The sequence below is a fragment of the Mugil cephalus genome, chromosome 7 (genome assembly GCF_022458985.1).
Source record: "Mugil cephalus isolate CIBA_MC_2020 chromosome 7, CIBA_Mcephalus_1.1, whole genome shotgun sequence".
NCBI lineage: Eukaryota > Metazoa > Chordata > Actinopteri > Mugiliformes > Mugilidae > Mugil > Mugil cephalus.
In genome coordinates, this window is record NC_061776.1 from 9,917,700 (window position 1) to 9,935,720 (window position 18,021).

The 18,021-nt window shown below is 44.0% G+C and overlaps 1 protein-coding gene across 3 annotated transcripts in view; it reads left to right on the forward strand.

Annotated features, from left to right (window-relative positions):
- LOC125011282 (retinal-specific phospholipid-transporting ATPase ABCA4-like) overlaps positions 1-18,021 on the forward strand; it is a 38,313-nt gene that overhangs the window by 11,983 nt on the left and 8,309 nt on the right. For 2 of the 3 annotated variants that reach the window (XM_047590410.1, XM_047590409.1), the window contains exons 10-37: positions 449-588; positions 1,120-1,236; positions 2,713-2,910; positions 4,950-5,155; positions 6,030-6,206; positions 6,769-6,991; positions 7,173-7,394; positions 7,565-7,769; positions 7,858-7,950; positions 8,309-8,518; positions 8,909-9,086; positions 9,346-9,477; positions 9,679-9,818; positions 9,915-10,052; positions 11,252-11,433; positions 11,575-11,680; positions 12,559-12,764; positions 13,767-13,821; positions 14,077-14,136; positions 14,551-14,711; positions 15,423-15,547; positions 15,687-15,785; positions 16,019-16,300; positions 16,418-16,450; positions 16,530-16,635; positions 16,721-16,795; positions 16,904-17,073; positions 17,664-17,841. In XM_047590410.1, the coding sequence (XP_047446366.1) occupies positions 449-588; positions 1,120-1,236; positions 2,713-2,910; positions 4,950-5,155; positions 6,030-6,206; positions 6,769-6,991; positions 7,173-7,394; positions 7,565-7,769; positions 7,858-7,950; positions 8,309-8,518; positions 8,909-9,086; positions 9,346-9,477; positions 9,679-9,818; positions 9,915-10,052; positions 11,252-11,433; positions 11,575-11,680; positions 12,559-12,764; positions 13,767-13,821; positions 14,077-14,136; positions 14,551-14,711; positions 15,423-15,547; positions 15,687-15,785; positions 16,019-16,300; positions 16,418-16,450; positions 16,530-16,635; positions 16,721-16,795; positions 16,904-17,073; positions 17,664-17,841 (4,217 nt within the window). The remainder of the gene's footprint in view (positions 1-448; positions 589-1,119; positions 1,237-2,712; positions 2,911-4,949; positions 5,156-6,029; positions 6,207-6,768; positions 6,992-7,172; positions 7,395-7,564; positions 7,770-7,857; positions 7,951-8,308; positions 8,519-8,908; positions 9,087-9,345; positions 9,478-9,678; positions 9,819-9,914; positions 10,053-11,251; positions 11,434-11,574; positions 11,681-12,558; positions 12,765-13,766; positions 13,822-14,076; positions 14,137-14,550; positions 14,712-15,422; positions 15,548-15,686; positions 15,786-16,018; positions 16,301-16,417; positions 16,451-16,529; positions 16,636-16,720; positions 16,796-16,903; positions 17,074-17,663; positions 17,842-18,021) is intronic. The other variant, XM_047590411.1, reaches the window with a different exon arrangement.

Below are 18,021 nucleotides of genomic sequence, written 5' to 3' on the forward strand. Positions count from 1 at the left end.
ATGTTTAGCCTTCCTGAACATGAACTGACAAAGAAGGAGCTGCCGCAATCAAAGTGTGGCGTTAAAAAGCTCCTGACAATTAAACTTTATGAAAAGAGAGAACAAAGACAAAAAAAAAACGACTCTTCATTCTTCAATTTATTTATTTCCTTGAGCTGTCTCACTCCTTTTCACATGTAGTTTTACCTATTGTGTGTCTGTTTTCAGTGACCCGCATTGTGCTGTGGTGCAGAAGTCTGCATTACAAAATGTAACACAGCTGTAATTATTACAATCCATTTCATTGTTGACTTATTTAATGGAAGCTGAATGGCGTCCATATGTGGAGGATATAAGGACGAATGCTCGATGTTTCTCTTTTCCTGGATCTTCCTCTTTTTTTTCTTTTTTTTTTCGTCTCTGCTTTCCTCTTAACCGACTTTCTTCTGTGCAATTTTTCTACCCTTAGCTCCCTTCTGCAACTCCCTGATGCAAACCCTGGAGTCCAATCCTGTCACAAAAATTGTGTGGAATTCAGTCAAGCCCCTGCTGATGGGAAAGATCCTGTACACCCCCGACTCCCCTGCCGTCCACAAGATATTAAAGAGCGTAAGAGAGACCTCCTCCAGCCCGACCCTTCACCTCTTTCTCGTTCCCTGCTAACTTTTTCTCTCCTTCTCCGTTTCTTTCAACACCCTCGGTATCTGTGTATATGCATGCAAACCCCCCCACCCCCCGCCCCTCTCTGGAATGAGCTGACTACCGAAGCTAAGGAGGGGATGGGCGGGGGGAGGGAGGGGGTGAGGGAAGGGAAGGGAAGAGGAGGGGAGAATTAAACAATAAATTGAATGTGTGGGTGCGGGAGTGGAAGGCAAAAACAGATCTGTCACGTCGTCTTTCATTGCTCCTGACACAAAACAGATCTCAATTTCAAGCGTTCGGGTTTGGCTAATGAGAAGGTAGCCAACTGAGCTAATGCAACTGTCTTCTTGTTAGCCGTGTTGTTTAGGCAGAGCTTTGGCAAATGAACTGTTAAACTTCCCGTGGCTCCTCACCGACGTCAGTGTTAATGTTATCGAACAGCACTATGTGTTGCCTCTTCAAGGCTGATATGTAAATACTTCTTTCATGTGTGTCCAGGCCAACACGACCTTCGAGGAGCTAGAGAGGCTCCAGAACATGTTCAAGGCCTGGGAGGAGGTGGGACCTCAGCTCTGGGATTTCTTCCACAGCAGCGTCCAGATGAACGTGATCAGGGTATGGATGCACGTATACTCGCATACAGTATAAGCAGCCGTACGCTAGTTCTCTGCGCTACACATCCAACACAACCGTGGAATAATGGAATTCAATGTAAGTCAGAGTGACAGAATTCATGCAACACAACTATATCTCAAATATATCAACTGGTAAGATTTGGCCAAATCTCTCAGGGAGAGCAACTCTGGTACCACCAGTAACCACTAGACATTAATTTGATATTTATCTACTTGACTATCAGTGACAAATAAACCGACTCCTCTCAATCATCTGATCTCAGTCAACCGCTTAATTAAACGCGTTGTCGCAATACAAAAAGAGAGTGTTTGATGCGTTCAGTTGACTCAATATTTTTGGTACTAATATCAATTTAAAATTGGATGTAATCTTCCCAAATACACCAGTATAATTATTCATAAATGAAATTATACTCACTTTGAAATGTGCTTTCCACCAATGTTGTTTGGGAAACATGTTCCTTCGTCTTTACTGCATGATCAAAAACTCAACTGAGCTCATTTTTACCCTAACTTTGATAATTAACTTCATTTTTTATCAACTTAAAAATGTTCATTTACGTTAGCAAGTATTAGCAACTTGTATATTTGTACATTGCACATGGGCAGTTTAAGAATAAATGGATGGACGAGCTTCTCTGCATGACCATGGTGTCGTGTGGAGGGCTTCCGGCAGATATTAAACGACGTTTAATGGCGGCTCTGACCGGTTCTTATAGGTCTAAACCACCTGTACACCTTCCCCGCTTATGGTTACAGGCTGCAGGTGGGACCTGAACCTCCTTAAATCCACTACAAATCTACCTGACATCCTCTGAGTCCAAAAGAGACAAATCTTATCATGCGCAGCGTATTTCAAGTAGTTAACTGATTTTACACTCACTGCCACATTCTTGTCCAGCGAGGATATAATAGAATAAAATGAATAGAAAGCCTTCGTTGTTATTGCACATGACATGTCCGAGAGAACTGAAAACCTTGAGAGTACAAACGCAGCAATACTAAAAAAAAAAAAAAAAGAGAGACAATGAAGTGAAAGATGAAAAATCAAGACATTTTATATTGATTGCACAACTTTCTCTTGAAGATTTAGCTCTATTAAAGAGGTCGAGACTTTCTTTATCCTGGTCTGTAACATCTGCCGATGACAGAGGTTCAACAGGAGAAATGTCCTGTTGTTTTTGAGGCAGTGGGGACTGAGTAGATCTTCCAGGGAGGGGAGAGGACAACCGATGGTCTCTGCAGTCCGTTAGTATGCTCCCAATGGAGCAGCGATAGTACACAATCACTTCTGAGATGACATTCTGCCAACAGCAGTTTCCAGATAACCAGGATGTTGTATTAAACTTGATAGAAATGAGCTGGTGCCATTATTCAGGGGCCGTTGTCCTCCATGATATAGCTGATATAAACTGCTAACCGTATATTCGTAAATGTACTGTCTCCATCACTGCAGGAGACCCTGAAGAACCCTACGGTGACACAGTTTGTGGATGACAGCCTCGTGGAAACGGACTTCACCACCAAAGACATTCTTAACTTCCTGCACAACGGTCCGGATGAGGAGAGGGCGCCGGGAATGCCAAACTTTGACTGGAGGAACATCTTTAACACCACCGACCAGATCATACGCATGTTCAGCCAGTACGGAGAGGTAACCAACCTGTTCCCATTGCTGCGATTCAGCTGGATAATTCCCATCTGCCAAACCTTGCACATTCCCAGGAGTGGATATTGGGCCTTTTTTTTTTTTTTTTTTTTTTTTTTTCGCTCAGACGGTTCCAGAGACGGGAGCATCGGTCTTCCGTGCCTGCTCCCCGGAGATTTTCCTGCCGGGCCTTTTGAAACAGAGCGAGCCACTTAGTGCTGCTTTAGAGACGCTTTCCCCATCCAGTAGGTTGAAAGGTGGAGAGAACAAGCTTGCTGTCACCCCCTTCCCTCGCATTCATTGTGGAGCCGGTGATAAAGTAGAGAGTAGGTGGGAATGACTCACCCCCACTCATGAGCTCAGTGCTGTTTCAGTGTATGGCCCCTGCATTGAAACAGACCCCTGCGCCTGCAGCATAAAAGAGGGCAAATCACTCTATCCATCCCTCACGGCGTCCCGCTCTGCTCTCTCTCGTCTGATTTAGAGGAGGCTGCGATTTTGGAGAGACCCCTATCGGTACTGGCAGCTCAATCTGCGCTTTGTCTCCAAGTTCAGCGGCGAGACCCTTCGGAGCCCCGCAAACAAACCCAGGCAATTTAGCCAATTAGATATAGCTGTCAGCTAGCATTTCTGCCATAGGATAACTGCTGCGGCTAGCATCAGGTCCCCTCACTCTGTCAGGGGCATGTTTGTCACACTGAAATCCCGCTGGAACATGTGTATCAGCGAGGCTCTTTCTCCTCCGTCCATCTCTGAGTGAGTGGCATTGTGTTGGGAATGTATGGCCCCGTAAAGATGAATAGGAAGTGGGCTCTCGTCTTTCTTTGAGCGCGCTCGGGGTATTGTACAGTAATGTGAATGGAGACATTAGACATGGTGTGCAGTGGGGGGGTCTGGGGAGCTCTGTGTATGTGTGCGCCGGGTGAGATTTTCACATGGCAATTACGCATGTTTTCTGCAAAGAGTTAGAGTGTGTGTGAGAGAGAGAGAATATGACACCACGTAGAAGCTGCGTTCATGTTTTCCCCAGCGCCACCACCGCAATTAATGCCACCAAAATGATCACTTTTGGCTTGAGCGTGTCTCATGTGGTACAAAAATCAAGCGGACATGTAAAACTCTGGGAAAGGAAAATAGTCTAAAGTCAGTCAGTTCAATTCAGACAATATTCTCTAGCCTCAGAGTGTTGAGATTCCTACAAAGCTGCTGCTAACTGCTAAATGCCACGTGTACTTACACATGTATCCTTACGCAATCAGCAACAGTCAAGGTGGACAACTTAGCCTAGTGCACTGTCAGACATAACACAACTGAGAATGTTCCCAAATACGCTAGCATAATTATTCATCAGTGAAATTATACTCACTTTGAAATGTGCTTTCCATCAATGTTGCTCAGGATACAACACCTTATTATTATAATTTTGCATTCAACATAAAGCTATTCAAATAATACGCAGGTACACAGGTGGCCGTGTAAACATACCTGACATAAATGTACCTAATGTTAGCGGCTGCACTTCTAGCTTCTCTTCTGCTAACACTGCAGCGTGCGACTTAACCTGGGGACTGAATAGACTAAAAGTTGGAACCTGACTGGGTGATTGTGTAATATGTGGCCTCCTGATTGGCTCAGCAACAATAGGGGCGGGGCCTATTGTGTACAGGCGGCTTAGATTGACAGGTCTTGGCTACTGTGGCGCTCTGTGTGAAACAGTGCGCTGTTGAGACAGCTCCTGTATCACTGAATGAGTGAAGTGCTGACGGATAGATGACGTCTTCTGCCTCCATTTATCCCTTTACTAAAATATGTTGGATTCATGTTAATGTGTATTTAAAGACATTTAAATTTGTGGGGGAAAATTTATAAAAATATGTATATAAAATGTCTAATCAACCAAAGATTTCGTGACCCCCTGTAATACCTCCGCGGACCACCTAGGGGTCAGCGACCATCCAGACGACAAGCCGTTACAGAAAATGAATGAATGAATGTTACCAAACCCACAGCCCTCATCCCTCTCCTTTTTTTTTTTTCATCTGCAGTGCATCACCCTGAATAAATTCGTGGCCAGCACCGACGAATCCCAGATGATCCATCAGGCCCTGCACCTGCTGGAGGAGAACAAGTTCTGGGCCGGCGTGGTCTTCGCGGACATGTACCCGTGGACGACGAGCGTTCCCCCGCACGTCAAGTACAAGATCCGCATGGACATCGATGCGGTGGAGCGCACCAACAAGATCAAGGACAGGTCAGCGAGCGGCACCGCGCCGATTGATGGTTTTTCTTGAAGGGCCGCTCATTCTTTGTGGCCTGTGACCCCGTTAAAATGAATCTAAGCGATTACTTTTGACTCCCCGCCGTAGACGCTCCCTCCTCTAACCTCACGTTGTCTCGATTGAGAAACAGTTTGAGATCAAATCCGAAAGGTGTTTTGAGTAGCAAATGTTTTTTCTCATCAGGAGAGAAATCCTTATACCGAGTTCTTCAGGGAAAGACTTCTGCGAACCACTTGTGTGTGCAATTTATTGCACTAAAACTCTTGTACGTTCGTCTTTGTTGGCAGCCAAGAAGGAAAGGGCTATTTATAGAGTTACTGTAGCTGACTGGCATGAGTATTTTAGTTAAGTTGGATCCAACCAGTGACCTTTAACCTCAAACAGCTTGATATCGCCCCGTTTCTTAATGCCATATTAATGAGGCAATTTATATGGATGTGTCACATTCCTCCGAGGGGGCAAACCCCTCTCCAGCTGGTGTCTTCCAAAGTTACTCCGCATTAACTTGTCACCTGCTCTGTCATCCGTCTATGTGCAGGCTCCTGCTCGCATTTTACTTTCCCTCTCTTTGATTATTTTATTCATATGCAGACAGTATGTCAACGGCCCCCGGGGTGAGCAAACATTTTTAGCTGTTTACAACGCGCCAGCAGGATGTAACGAACCCAGTGGGAGTCCTGTCTCTATGCAATTGAATAATCAGATCGTGAAAAGGGCTTTGACTCAGACTTATCTGCTTAACGGAAAGAGGAGTGTGTGTTAGTGTGCGCGTGTGTGTGTGCGCGTGGCTTTACAGATTTCATTCTTATTACAAAGATCTGAACGTATACCGCCGCTCTCTCTCAGGTACTGGGATCCCGGCCCCAGAGCGGACCCCATGGAGGACCAGAGGTACATCTGGGGAGGTTTTGCCTACCTGCAGGACATGATCGAGCACGGCGTCATCAAGGTCCACACGGGCAACGACTGGCCGCTTGGCGTCTACGTCCAGCAGATGCCGTACCCGTGTTACGTAGATGACCTGTGAGTAAATGCACGAGAAAAACCACCTTTTAGAAAGTTCTGCCACGGAGCTTTTTATCAGATGAAATCATGTTTTGCGCGTGGGAAAGTGTGGTGGCATTCTGGAATGTAGCAAAGACCAAATAAAAGTTGAAAAAAAAATCATAGATCTCACTTACTGGTGTTTTGTTTAAACTTCATTTCACTTAAGGTGACCAGTGCAGAATGAATACACAGAGAAAAAGGACTCAATTCACGGCATTTTCATATTTAGTTAATAAAAATGTATGCAGTGTTTGCACTGTCAAGGTCTGTTTATTCAGTTTTGCTGTACATTGAGTTGAAGTTGAAGTTTTATTCTATTTCATACAATGTAAAGGATTTATATGTATATTAATCTAATGCAATAAATAAGCAGAAATATAAGAAAAAATGCAGATGGCTTCTGAGTGTTGCCATTTAACTTCAATCGTGGATAATTAGGACAGTGATTATCACGCACTACCAAAAGACCCTTGTCTGCACTTCTGTTTCGATAAAAGAAAAGGGAGGATTCTTTTAAATGACAAGTGTTCTCCTCCAGCTTCATGATCACCCTGAACCGCTGCTTCCCGATGTTCATGGTGCTGGCCTGGATCTACTCCGTGTCCATGACCGTGAAGAGCATCGTCCTGGAGAAGGAGCTGCGCCTCAAGGAGACCCTCAAAGCCATGGGGGTCGACAGTGGGGTCATATGGTACACGTGGTTCATCGACAGCTTCATCATGATGACGGCCAGCACGGCTCTGCTCACCGCCATCATCATGGTGAGGAAACCGAAACGCAGGGGCCGCGATGAAAGTGAAACTAAGGTCAAAGTTTTGCCGGCCGCTTTCGGGAGGGCTGGTGTTTTGCAGAGTGTAAAGGTGCCCTCTTGTGGATGATAGGGCTCAGTCCTCACAACTCACTTTAAATATATATATCTCTCTCTTTTGTTTTTAATCTCAGGGTGGGAAGGTTCTGAATTACAGCGACCCCATCCTGGTCTTCTTCTTCCTGCTCACTTTCACGGTGGCCACCATAATGCAGTGTTTCCTGATGAGCGTGTTCTTCAACAAGGCCAACCTGGCTGCTGCCTGCAGCGGCATCATCTACTTCACCCTCTACCTGCCTCACGTCCTCTGCTTCGCGTGGCAGGACCGCATCACCAGGAACATGAAGCTGGCTGCGGTATGCTCACGTTTTGCAAGTGCATTAAGTATATCACTGTATAATGTAAAACAAATTTGTTTTTGATTCTGGCACTGCAACAACGCTAAAATGAAGCCAGTAAGGATGTCGTTTGTGCTGTTAAAGCTGAGATCATCACAGGCCTCCTTTGCACCCTCTCTCTACTCCAGAGCTTGTTGTCTCCGGTGGCCTTCGGCTTCGGGACGGAGTACCTGTCCCGCTATGAGGAGCAGGGTCTGGGTCTGCAGTGGAACAACATCCAGACCAGCCCCTTAGAGAAAGACACTTACTCCTTCCTCACCTCCATCCTCATGATGGTGTTCGACGCCGTCCTCTACGCCGCCTTGGCCTGGTATCTGGATAACGTCTTCCCAGGTTGGGCTGCTGATACAGTCTTTACGATGTACTTTAATTCTTTAGTGATACTGATTAAATGGTTAATTATTTATTTCCTCCTCTACAGGACAGTATGGCATCAGTCGACCGTTCTACTTCCCGCTCCAGCCGTCGTACTGGCAAAGACCTATGCCCTCTCGCACAGAAATGGCTGATCAAGGTGAGTCAAAAGAAGGATTTTATCTTAGAAATAAATGCACAAATGAAAACATGGAATCAGAGTACATGCTGTGTTTCTGTGTAATTCTATACGAGCTGATAACACACCAATCAGGCATAACATTATGATCACTAACAGGAGAAGTAAATAACACTAACACACATTATGACCTATTCAGTATTAGGTCATAATGTTATGCCTGATCGGTCTACATCAAGCCATATAACTGCAGCTTGAGTGTTCGACACTATCCAGGTTGGTCACATTTGACTGTGGGATGGGAACTTTCACCAAAAGTCAGACAAACCTTAAACAAGATCCAAACCAGAAAAAAAAATTCTGTCTGATCCCCCTCCAGATCCCGAGAAACCTGAACCAGAGAACCGAGAGAAGGACGCTGAGAGCAGAGGCACGCCGGAGGCGTACGCCTGCAACGGCTCGGGCAGCAGGAAAATCTGCAAGCACCAAAGTAAGAGAGAGCGTCTGGAGAGGGAGCGGGAGCAGATGAAACAACAAGAGGCAACTCCGAACCAGGACGAGGAGGAGGGGGAGGAGGCGGGGAACGAAGGTGAGGACACAGAGACGTAGACGTGGGGGAAGAATACACAGTGGGTGACTGACAATGTTGAGATTTGCAGAGCACTCTGGGGCCCCCTGGTGGACATGAAGGGAAACACACCACACCTGTACCGTATGGTTGAAAGGGAATGTAACAGTGGGAGCCTGGGGAACACAGGAGTAGAACATGATGTGGTTGCATCCGAAGTGTTTGTGATATACGAACATATTTTGCTAATTTGTAATGAATTATACATGTTTACATACAGGTTTCTTTTAAAGTTTGCATCATCGAAATCTCAGACCTTTTCTCACAGTGACGTCATTTTTACCTCACGACACGTTTCAACTTTTTTCTCAGTCTAACTGATCAATTATAAGTTTTTATTTTTCCACGCAGACCAGCTGTTCTTCGAGCCCGACCCAGTGGGCCTGGTTTTGGGCGTGCAGATTGAAGACCTGGTGAAGGTGTTCGACGGAAGCTCTCGTCCTGCCGTCAACGGCCTCAGCATCAATTTCTACGAGGGGCAGATCACGTCCTTCCTGGGACACAACGGAGCCGGAAAAACCACGACAATGTGAGCCGAAATTAGATTTTAGAAATAAAAGCTCACGGTTTAGTGGCAGTTTTACAAAAAAATAAAAAATGACATGTGCATGCAGACTAATGCTAATGCTTCCAGGCATAAAACCTGTGCACTGATCCTTTACGTATATGCCATGTACTGTAAAGTACGAGTGAGGCTCTAGCAGCAGTTTGACAGTCAGATCTTGTGATTTTCTTTATAAATTAGGTGTTTAGAAATCTATTAAACTGAATGTTTCTGTGTTGTCCAGGTCCATCCTGACTGGCCTCTACCCTCCCACGTCTGGCACAGCATACATCAATGGAAGAGACATTAGAACTGATATAGACATCATCCGCTCCTCAATGGGGATGTGTCCGCAGTACAACATCCTTTTCCAAGAGTGAGTTACATTTCAGATTCTACCATTTCCATAAACGAAACACAGCAAGAAAAAAAGATTACAAAAGAGATTAGTATTGCGCAGAGACAAAAATAACATATTGGTTTTTAATTGAAAAAAAAGTGTGTTGCAAAAAAATTCAGCAGCTTTTAATACATCAGGACAATCAAAAAAAATGCTTTTCTTATGAAAACTTCACAGTCTCACGGTGGCGGAGCACATCCTGTTCTACTCACTGCTGAAGGGTCGGACCCAGGCGGAGGCGGAGCAGGAGGTCGAAGACATGCTGGAGGACTTGGGGCTGCCTCACAAGAGGGACGACGAGGCCCAGAACCTCTCAGGTCGACGCCTTGTTTCAATCTTTGTGTGTGTGTGTGAGAGAGATGTTATCTTTATTCATTGTTCCATCGTCTCTATAACATCGTTGCGTATTACAGGCGGCATGCAGAGGAAACTGTCCGTCGCCATGGCATTTGTCGGGGGGTCGAAGATCGTCATCCTGGACGAGCCTACCTCAGGAGTGGACCCTTACTCTAGAAGATCCATCTGGGACCTCCTACTAAAATACAAAGCAGGTAAAAATAAAGGTTTAATCCCCTGAGGTCCACATTTAACTGCCAGTATATTTTTGAGATATGAGATATACCACTGCACTGTTCCACCTGACACCTTAACATAAGTAATCCAGGGTCTGTGAATATTATTCCATAATGTGTGATACATTTTTTGAATAAAGTTGAAAATGCATTTTTACAAAAAAAACTGCATCTCTGGATATAACCGAAACAGCCGAGAGCAGGGGTGTGAAACATATGGTACGAGGGCCAAAACCGGCCCTCCAAAAGGTCCAATTTGGCCCGTGGGATGAATTTGCAAAGTGTGAAAATTACATAGCAGGCATTTACAGCACTGCTAACTGCTAACCCTGAGTTGTCCCCGAAGGGGTTGCACTATTTGTAGTAAGAGTTGCGGACGTAGTGCGACACTGAGACAAGGAATCAAACAGCAGGTGGCAGCAATGCGCTAAAATGACACTTATTTTTCTCAAGAAATTGCATAAAATGTTTTGTAAAAGGATAGTTCATAAGTATTATTGTTAATATTAACTTATTTAGTTGTCATTTATAGGTTACTATGCTATTATGTCACTATTCTGGTACCCCTTGTGATCAAATTGTGCTGAATGTGGTCCCTGCGCTTAAATGAGCTTGACAATGCTGGCTTAGGGTTTGGTGAAAAACTGTTTTAGAATAATTCAAAAATATTGTTTTTTCAATCATCATCCTTACTCTTCCTGGATTTCCCCCAAATTCACTAGAACCCAAATGATCCACAGAGGCCCCTCCCCTCAACCCATAGGACCCAAAGCCCCCCCACTAATAACACCCTGTTACCAGACACCACAGGACACCCTCAGGAGGGTCTGACTCTGATGAGTCACAACTGTTTCAGAGGTGCAAGGGAGACCTACACACTATTAGGAAGGTGGTCATAATGTTATGCCTGATCAGTGTATCTTACCCCTTAGCAGAAAGATACTGAGGAAGGAAACAGCTTCCCCGAGGCACTTGAATTAAGCAGTGATGTGATCAAACGGAAATATTCAACTAACACGTCTACAACAAAAAGAAACACTGTTGTCATAAAATCAATAGCATGTGTTGGTAAAGGAACTTCAAAGCTGTAGTAACTTAGCATAGAAGAGTCTGAGGTTTTCTGCACGTTCTTCAACGGAGCTGCTAGTAAGAGTAGGAGTTGTGCGTCCCCTGCGCAGGCCGCACGGTGATCCTGTCCACCCACCACATGGACGAGGCCGACCTGCTGAGCGACCGCATCGCCATCATCTCCAAAGGGCAGCTGCACTGCTGCGGGACCCCCCTTTTCCTCAAAAACTGCTTCGGCGTGGGCTTCTATCTGACCCTGGTGCGCCGCATGAAGGACCTCAAAATAAAGGAGGTGAGGTCTCAGTTTTGTGAGCAGTATTTCTCATCTGTGTCTGTGTCAAGATACTTGATTTCACTTTTCTGGCAGGAATTTTTTTTTTTTTGTTGTTTGCACTGTTGAAGGTGTCTTTGCCTTTTCCCTTCCTTTTGTCAGAACGACTGTGACTGCGCCTCAGACTGCTCCTGCTCCTGCTCCATCTGCACCAAATACAAAGACCAGTCTCAGAACCAGTTCCAGCAGCTCGACAGAGTTCTAGATGGTACGTATAAGAAGTCTATTTCCCCTTTTTCCTCATCCTCATGAGCAACTGCTCCTGGTGCCTTTTTGTCTGTTTTTTTTGTTTTGTTTTGTTTTTTTTTTTTGTTTTGTTTTTTTGTCTTACTGGGGATTGCAGAAGGTATTTTTGGAAAGAGAGTACATTTTGTACATTTTGTAGAGCTGCTTGGAGGTTGTTTGGGTTTCAGGTTAAGGTTGTTGGTTCAGTTTTAAGATGACAGGTGCATGGCTGCATGCAACGCCTGAAAAATGTTACCTCTTATCTGAGTTTTATTATTATATTATTATAGTATTTTCACACAACATTATTTCTTTCTACGTTCATAATTCGGGTGATATGGATCCATGAGCCTTTTCTTCCTTATCTGCCCGAGGACACTTAAAATGCAACACCAAGATGCTGCTCAGGCGTAAATGTGCATGGCATTTTATTGTTTTTTGTTTTTTTTATCATTTTAGCACATGCACTTCCTCTGTCCTTGTCCCTGTTATGCTATTTTTGGGAGTCTGTTGCTCTTCATGTTAGGGCTGCACAATTAATAGAATTTGGATCGTGCTTTTCTGTATAAGCTGCAATTGTTTCCACTGAGTTGCACTTTGTGATTACACTTTGCATATTTATTCTGTTAGCCCTTGGTAAATTTTAAATTCTATGTTATTAAGCATTTATTCTTATTTAAAGTTTCATTTTGCACTGGAAACTCTTCACATATTGTTTGTTTAAAAGTAGTGCAATAAAAATACAGATGTTTTCCCTGACATGCTGAAAAATCGTGACTAATAACCGTGATTACAATACTGATCAAAAACAGGCTCCTTCGTAACATGTCACATCCTTTCCTTTCTTTTTCTTCCTCGCAGGGGACATAGACAGCATCACCGGCCTCATCCACCATCACGTTCCTGAGGCCAAACTCATCGAGATGATTGGACAGGAGCTGACCTATCTGCTGCCCAGTAAAGGCTTCAAACACCGAGCGTACGCCAGCCTGTTCCGGGAGCTGGAGGAGACGCTCGATGACATGGGTTTAAGCAGCTTCGGCATCTCTGATACGTCACTAGAAGAGGTACGGACGCATTTCTGTCGAAACGTTTTAAAACGCTGCTGTATAACCTCTATGTTCACCTTGCACAGTTGTATGATACAGTATACGTTAACACAGGGGTGTCAAATATAGGGCTCGGGGGCCAAAACCGGCCCAACAAAGGGCCCAGTGTGGTCCGTGTAGGATTAATTTGCATAGTGCGAAAGTAACATAGAAGACGTATGATACATTTCTTCAGTAAAAGTAACAGCTATTCCTAATTTGTCCTAATTGTTTTAGTACGAGTTGTGGACATAACACAACACTGAGACCCAGAACTAAACAGCAGGTGGCGACAGTGCACCAAAATTACACTTATTTTTCTTAATAAATTTCCAGTTGTTCATAAAATGCTTTTTAGAAGTATATATATATATTTATATATGTATATATATATATATATTTTATGACCTCATTGTACTTCTAAAATAAAGGAAATAAAGCTTATAACCAAAACAATATATTAAAAGAAGTATTTTCTCTTTATGACTTAGAGAGACAGACAGAATTTAATGATCCATGAGGGAAATTTCTTGATCACAGTAGCTTTGTTGCACCACTCAAAAAAAAAGTAAAAAGAAAGAAAAAGAAATATTATCTGGTAAAAAATAAAACAGAATTAGCGTAATGAACAAATGTACAAAAGTAGATGGAAAAACAGTTGTCAGTTCACTGCTCAAAAACAAGTTTTTCTTATCTGTTACAACAACCCAAAAGTCTTGCTTCCTTCTTTAAAAGTTAAAATTCTCACCACGACCCTGAACTGGATCATCCTGGTTTGAATCCAGCCATCGCTATCGCTGCCTCTCTCTCCCATTGCTGTCTATCTGAGTCCATTTGCAGTCTCATTTTAATCTAAAAATGAGATGAGATGTATATCGCGTTATGTCAGAACGGATGGAAAGTGCTTATATTTTAATGCGAGAAAAAAAAGTTTTACAAAGTTTAAGGGCTTTTTTTTCTTTTTCTTCTCCTTCTTTCCAGATCTTCATAAAGGTCACTGCAGACGGAGAGGCAGCGAATAATGCCACCAGTGCTGGTAAATACCACCACTGATATTCTACGTGGCCTTTTCCTGGGAATTGAATTTCCGACCCCTCTGCCCTGTCTCTGTAAAACTGTGTTAATCCATTTGCCTTACACCTGTTTTTTATTACGTGGTTATTGTTGCGTGTCCCCCCTCCCTTAACTAGCTTAAATTCAACTGTGACGTGGACAGTAGCTACATTTCCGGTTTTAAACGTCTAGTTTTTGTGTGTGTGTTTTGTGTTTCGCTTGTGTGTCCCGCCTCTAGAGCAGTGGATGTTGCAGGGAAGACAAAATGGCATCAGAGTTGGTGCAGATGGAGACGAAGGTCAGAGAGTCAAGAGCCACTGTGCAGAAGTGTTTAACTGAATATACTAGACCTGGGTTCGGTGTGAGGAAGTTTTTTATTTCATTATGTGAATTCTGCAGAAAGTCATTTTCTGTGACAATCTAAATTTAATCATAATAATTGTTTAAGCTTCTCTCAAGCAATTTAAATGACCCACGTCTGGAATAATCAGTTTATGCAGTAAACAATAAATAAACAAGCCACTATTTAGTATTTATTTTTACTGCTTCCATGCTCTTATGACATTCTGCTTCAGCTTTTTAAAAAGCTCTCAGCTGAATCTCAGCAGTAGGGCCGAACTAAAACCAGCTACCGCTGTCGCTAAATGTTTCATCTTCCACGGATATGCTTTAAGAAGCTATGGCTAACCGATTGTTTTCCTCCCGACTGTAGAACACAACGGAGTGAACGGCACTAACCACGCTTCAGACAGCAACGCAGGAAAGGGCTCCATGCAGGTGAAAGGTCCCGCTCTGACCCTGAAGCAGTTCTACGCTCTGCTGGTGAAAAGGTTCCACCACGCCACGCGAAGCCAGAAGGACTTGATGGCGCAGGTACTGCATCTAATACCACCAGACTCATGGAGAGATTAAGTAGGGATCCCCAACTTTCTGTTTGTGTTTTATATTAAACTCGGTCTAGTGCTACTTATAAATACACATCATTATTATCATTTTGCATTCAGTCAGTTTTTCTTTGCTTCGTTCGTTTGCTTTGTTTTTCTTTGGCCTAAGTAGTTGGCTGATGGGAGCTAGCTGCACTAGCTAGCTCCCAGCTAGCCTAGCTTCCCTTCTGCTAATTTTGCAGCGTGCCTCTGGGATTTGACCTGGGGACTGAACAGGCTTTTGGCCAATTGAGGGGGAACCTGACAGAGTCAGCGTGTAATATGCGGCTTTGTGATTGGCTCAGCAGGGATAGGGGCGGGGCCTAATGGCGAAGCTTAGATTGACAGGTCTAGTGTGTGACAGCTGAGTGAGACAGCTCCTTTATGAATGAAAGAGTGACATGCTGACTGACAACGATTCATGTTAATGTGCATTTAAAGAAATTTAAGTTTGTGGGATCTATCAGGTCTAATAAAGTGGTTCCCAACTTTTTTTTCCCTTGCAGTCCCCTTTACTTGTATCTATGTATCTAAATCCAGGGATTTGGGGATTATTGCTGTTAGAAGTCTTTAAATGGAGACATTCATCTGCCATTTTGTGAGTTTCACAACACTTTCTGAATCAGTTAGACTTGAGACTGCCTACTGTGTGCGTTTCCAGATCGTCCTCCCTGCCAGTTTTGTCCTGATAGCTCTGATCTTCACCACGATCGTCCCTCCCTTTGGAGAGTACCCAAGCCTGACGCTGAGTCCTTGGCTGTACGGACAACAGTTCACCTTCTTCAGGTTGGACCTTGTGACACGCATAGAGAAATATGAAGAGAGAGAACTAATTGACATGATCTTTAGAAAGGCTTCAGATAAATCTGTGTTGAAACGTATATCAGGGATCTTTTTGTCATTTTCTTTTTTCTGGTTTCTGTAGCAATGAGCAACCATTTCACCCAAAAATGAAACAACTCACTGAGCGCTTGTTAAACCCGCCGGGCCTGGGCACACGATGCATGGAAGGAGAACCTTTAGGGTGAGTATCACGGCGAGACATAGAATAAAGGTTTTCCTGCAAGAGAAAAGTCCCTGAATTTGTTAAATTAAATTTGTTAGAAGATTAAACCACACTCACAGCTAGGAGCTCAGAGGGTTAGGGGAAGGTGAACCCTTGCATCAGCCTTAGGACTGAACTGGTGAACCTGGTGGCCTTAGGTCCACTTCTCAAACCACAAATTTACACCATTCTGTCCGCTCCTCTTCCTCCAGGATGCCCTGCAGCAACAGCACCAAGGACTGGGAGTATCCTGACGTCTCCCCCGTGGTCAGCAACATCTTGCAGAGCCCGGAGTGGACCCAGAGGAACCCGTCGCCTTCCTGCCAGTGCAGCAACAGGAAGAAGCTGACCATGATGCCCATCTGTCCCATCGGCGCGGGAGGCCTGCCCCCCCGCCAGCGAGTGGAGGCCACAGGGGACACTCTGCTGAACCTGACGGACAGGAACATCTCCGACTACCTGGTGAAAACCTACCCCAGTCTCATCAGAACCAGGCGAGTGGAATCAAAGTGCTATGAACAGGAGACCTTAAAATAGAAATAAGCCTGCAATTTGGTTTAATTTTAATAATGAATTTTCTTCTTTATCGAATACTAAATTTCATTCCGCAGTTTGAAGAGCAAATACTGGGTGAACGAACAAAGGTAACCATTTATCACTATCACTTGTACCACTGTATTTGTTTCTTGGGAATATTAACTGCAGCTCTTCTCGTGTCGTCAGATATGGAGGTCTGTCCATAGGAGGACAGCTCCCCATCCTGGACGTGGACCCTAAAGACATCCAGCGTTTTTTCCATCAGCTGGGACAAATGCTCAACATCACCGGGGTAACTGCTCCTTTTTGTTAGTCATTATACCGACACGAGAACAAGATGGATCGAGTCAGGCTATAATAACCACTGCCGTCCACAGGGTTACTATTCTGGACGCGCCCTGAGGGACTTTGGTACTTTCTTACGATACATGGAAAGTGAATTCAACATAAAGGTACGTGTGGATTTAACAAGTATCTTCTTTTTACGCCTTATACCACTCATGTTGTTAGTCAGCATGGAAGTTGTGTTGGATTAACTGCCTCCTCTCCTCCTGTTCCAGGTGTGGTATAATAACAAAGGGTGGCACGCCATGGTTGCCTTCATGAATGTGGCCAACAACGCCATTCTGCGGGGCTTCCTGCCGCCATCCGCCAAACCCGTGGAGTATGGCATCACGGTCACCAACCACCCTCTGAACCTCACCAAAGAGCAGCTCTCTGAAGTTACTGTGTGAGTAGTGCTACTTATTTGTGAAGATTCTCAGTTGTCCAGGTCGTGATCCATTTAAAACGAAGCTGAAATAAATGAATCTGGACAGGTTTGAGGTTTCTAAAAGAATTATTTATTCTTAAATTTATTTCTTGAAATTCAACAATTTATAGCGATAACAGCATATGATATTTTTAGTATTTTGTTGAGGAATTTAAGCCTTTCTGTCATTGTAATGCAACTTTCCCTAAAAGGAAATTGATCTAATTAAATCTGCGTCTACATGTGCAAATTATTGTCTAATTTTATTTAAGGTTTTTTGTGTAAGGCATCTAACAAGTTGCAAATATATGTATTAAATTGCAAAAACTGCTTTAGTTTTCCATTAACCGATTATTGATTATGAAGAACCGCTCATTAGTGTAATGAAACACAGGCCAAGTTTTCGACTTGAGTGGGGATTTAATTCATTCTTGCAAGTGGATTTTTCACCTTTTTTCTTATTTATTTATTTATTTTTTCATCCAGGTGTGAGTTCACATATCAGTTCCAAAAATACCGTTCTCTGGCCAGAATGTTCACCAGTGACTTTATCTCCTCTCCTCCTCCAGGTTGACCACTTCAGTGGACGCCGTGGTGGCGATCTGTGTCATTTTCGCCATGTCCTTCATCCCTGCCAGCTTCGTCCTCTACCTCATTCAGGAGCGCGTGACCAAGGCTAAACACCTGCAGTTTGTCAGCGGTGTCAGCCCTTTGGTTTACTGGGTGACCAATTTCTTCTGGGACATGGTGAGTGAAGTGAAGTGAGATGAGGTGAGGTTGGGGGGAGCGGATGTAAATGAATGTACGCCAATAAGCCACAACATCAGAACCAGATTACTATTATTGTGCGGGTCCCCTTGTTATGGGTCCTATGAGTGGAGGAGAGTGGGGCCTCTGTGGATCATCCCACAGATGCTTGATCTATTT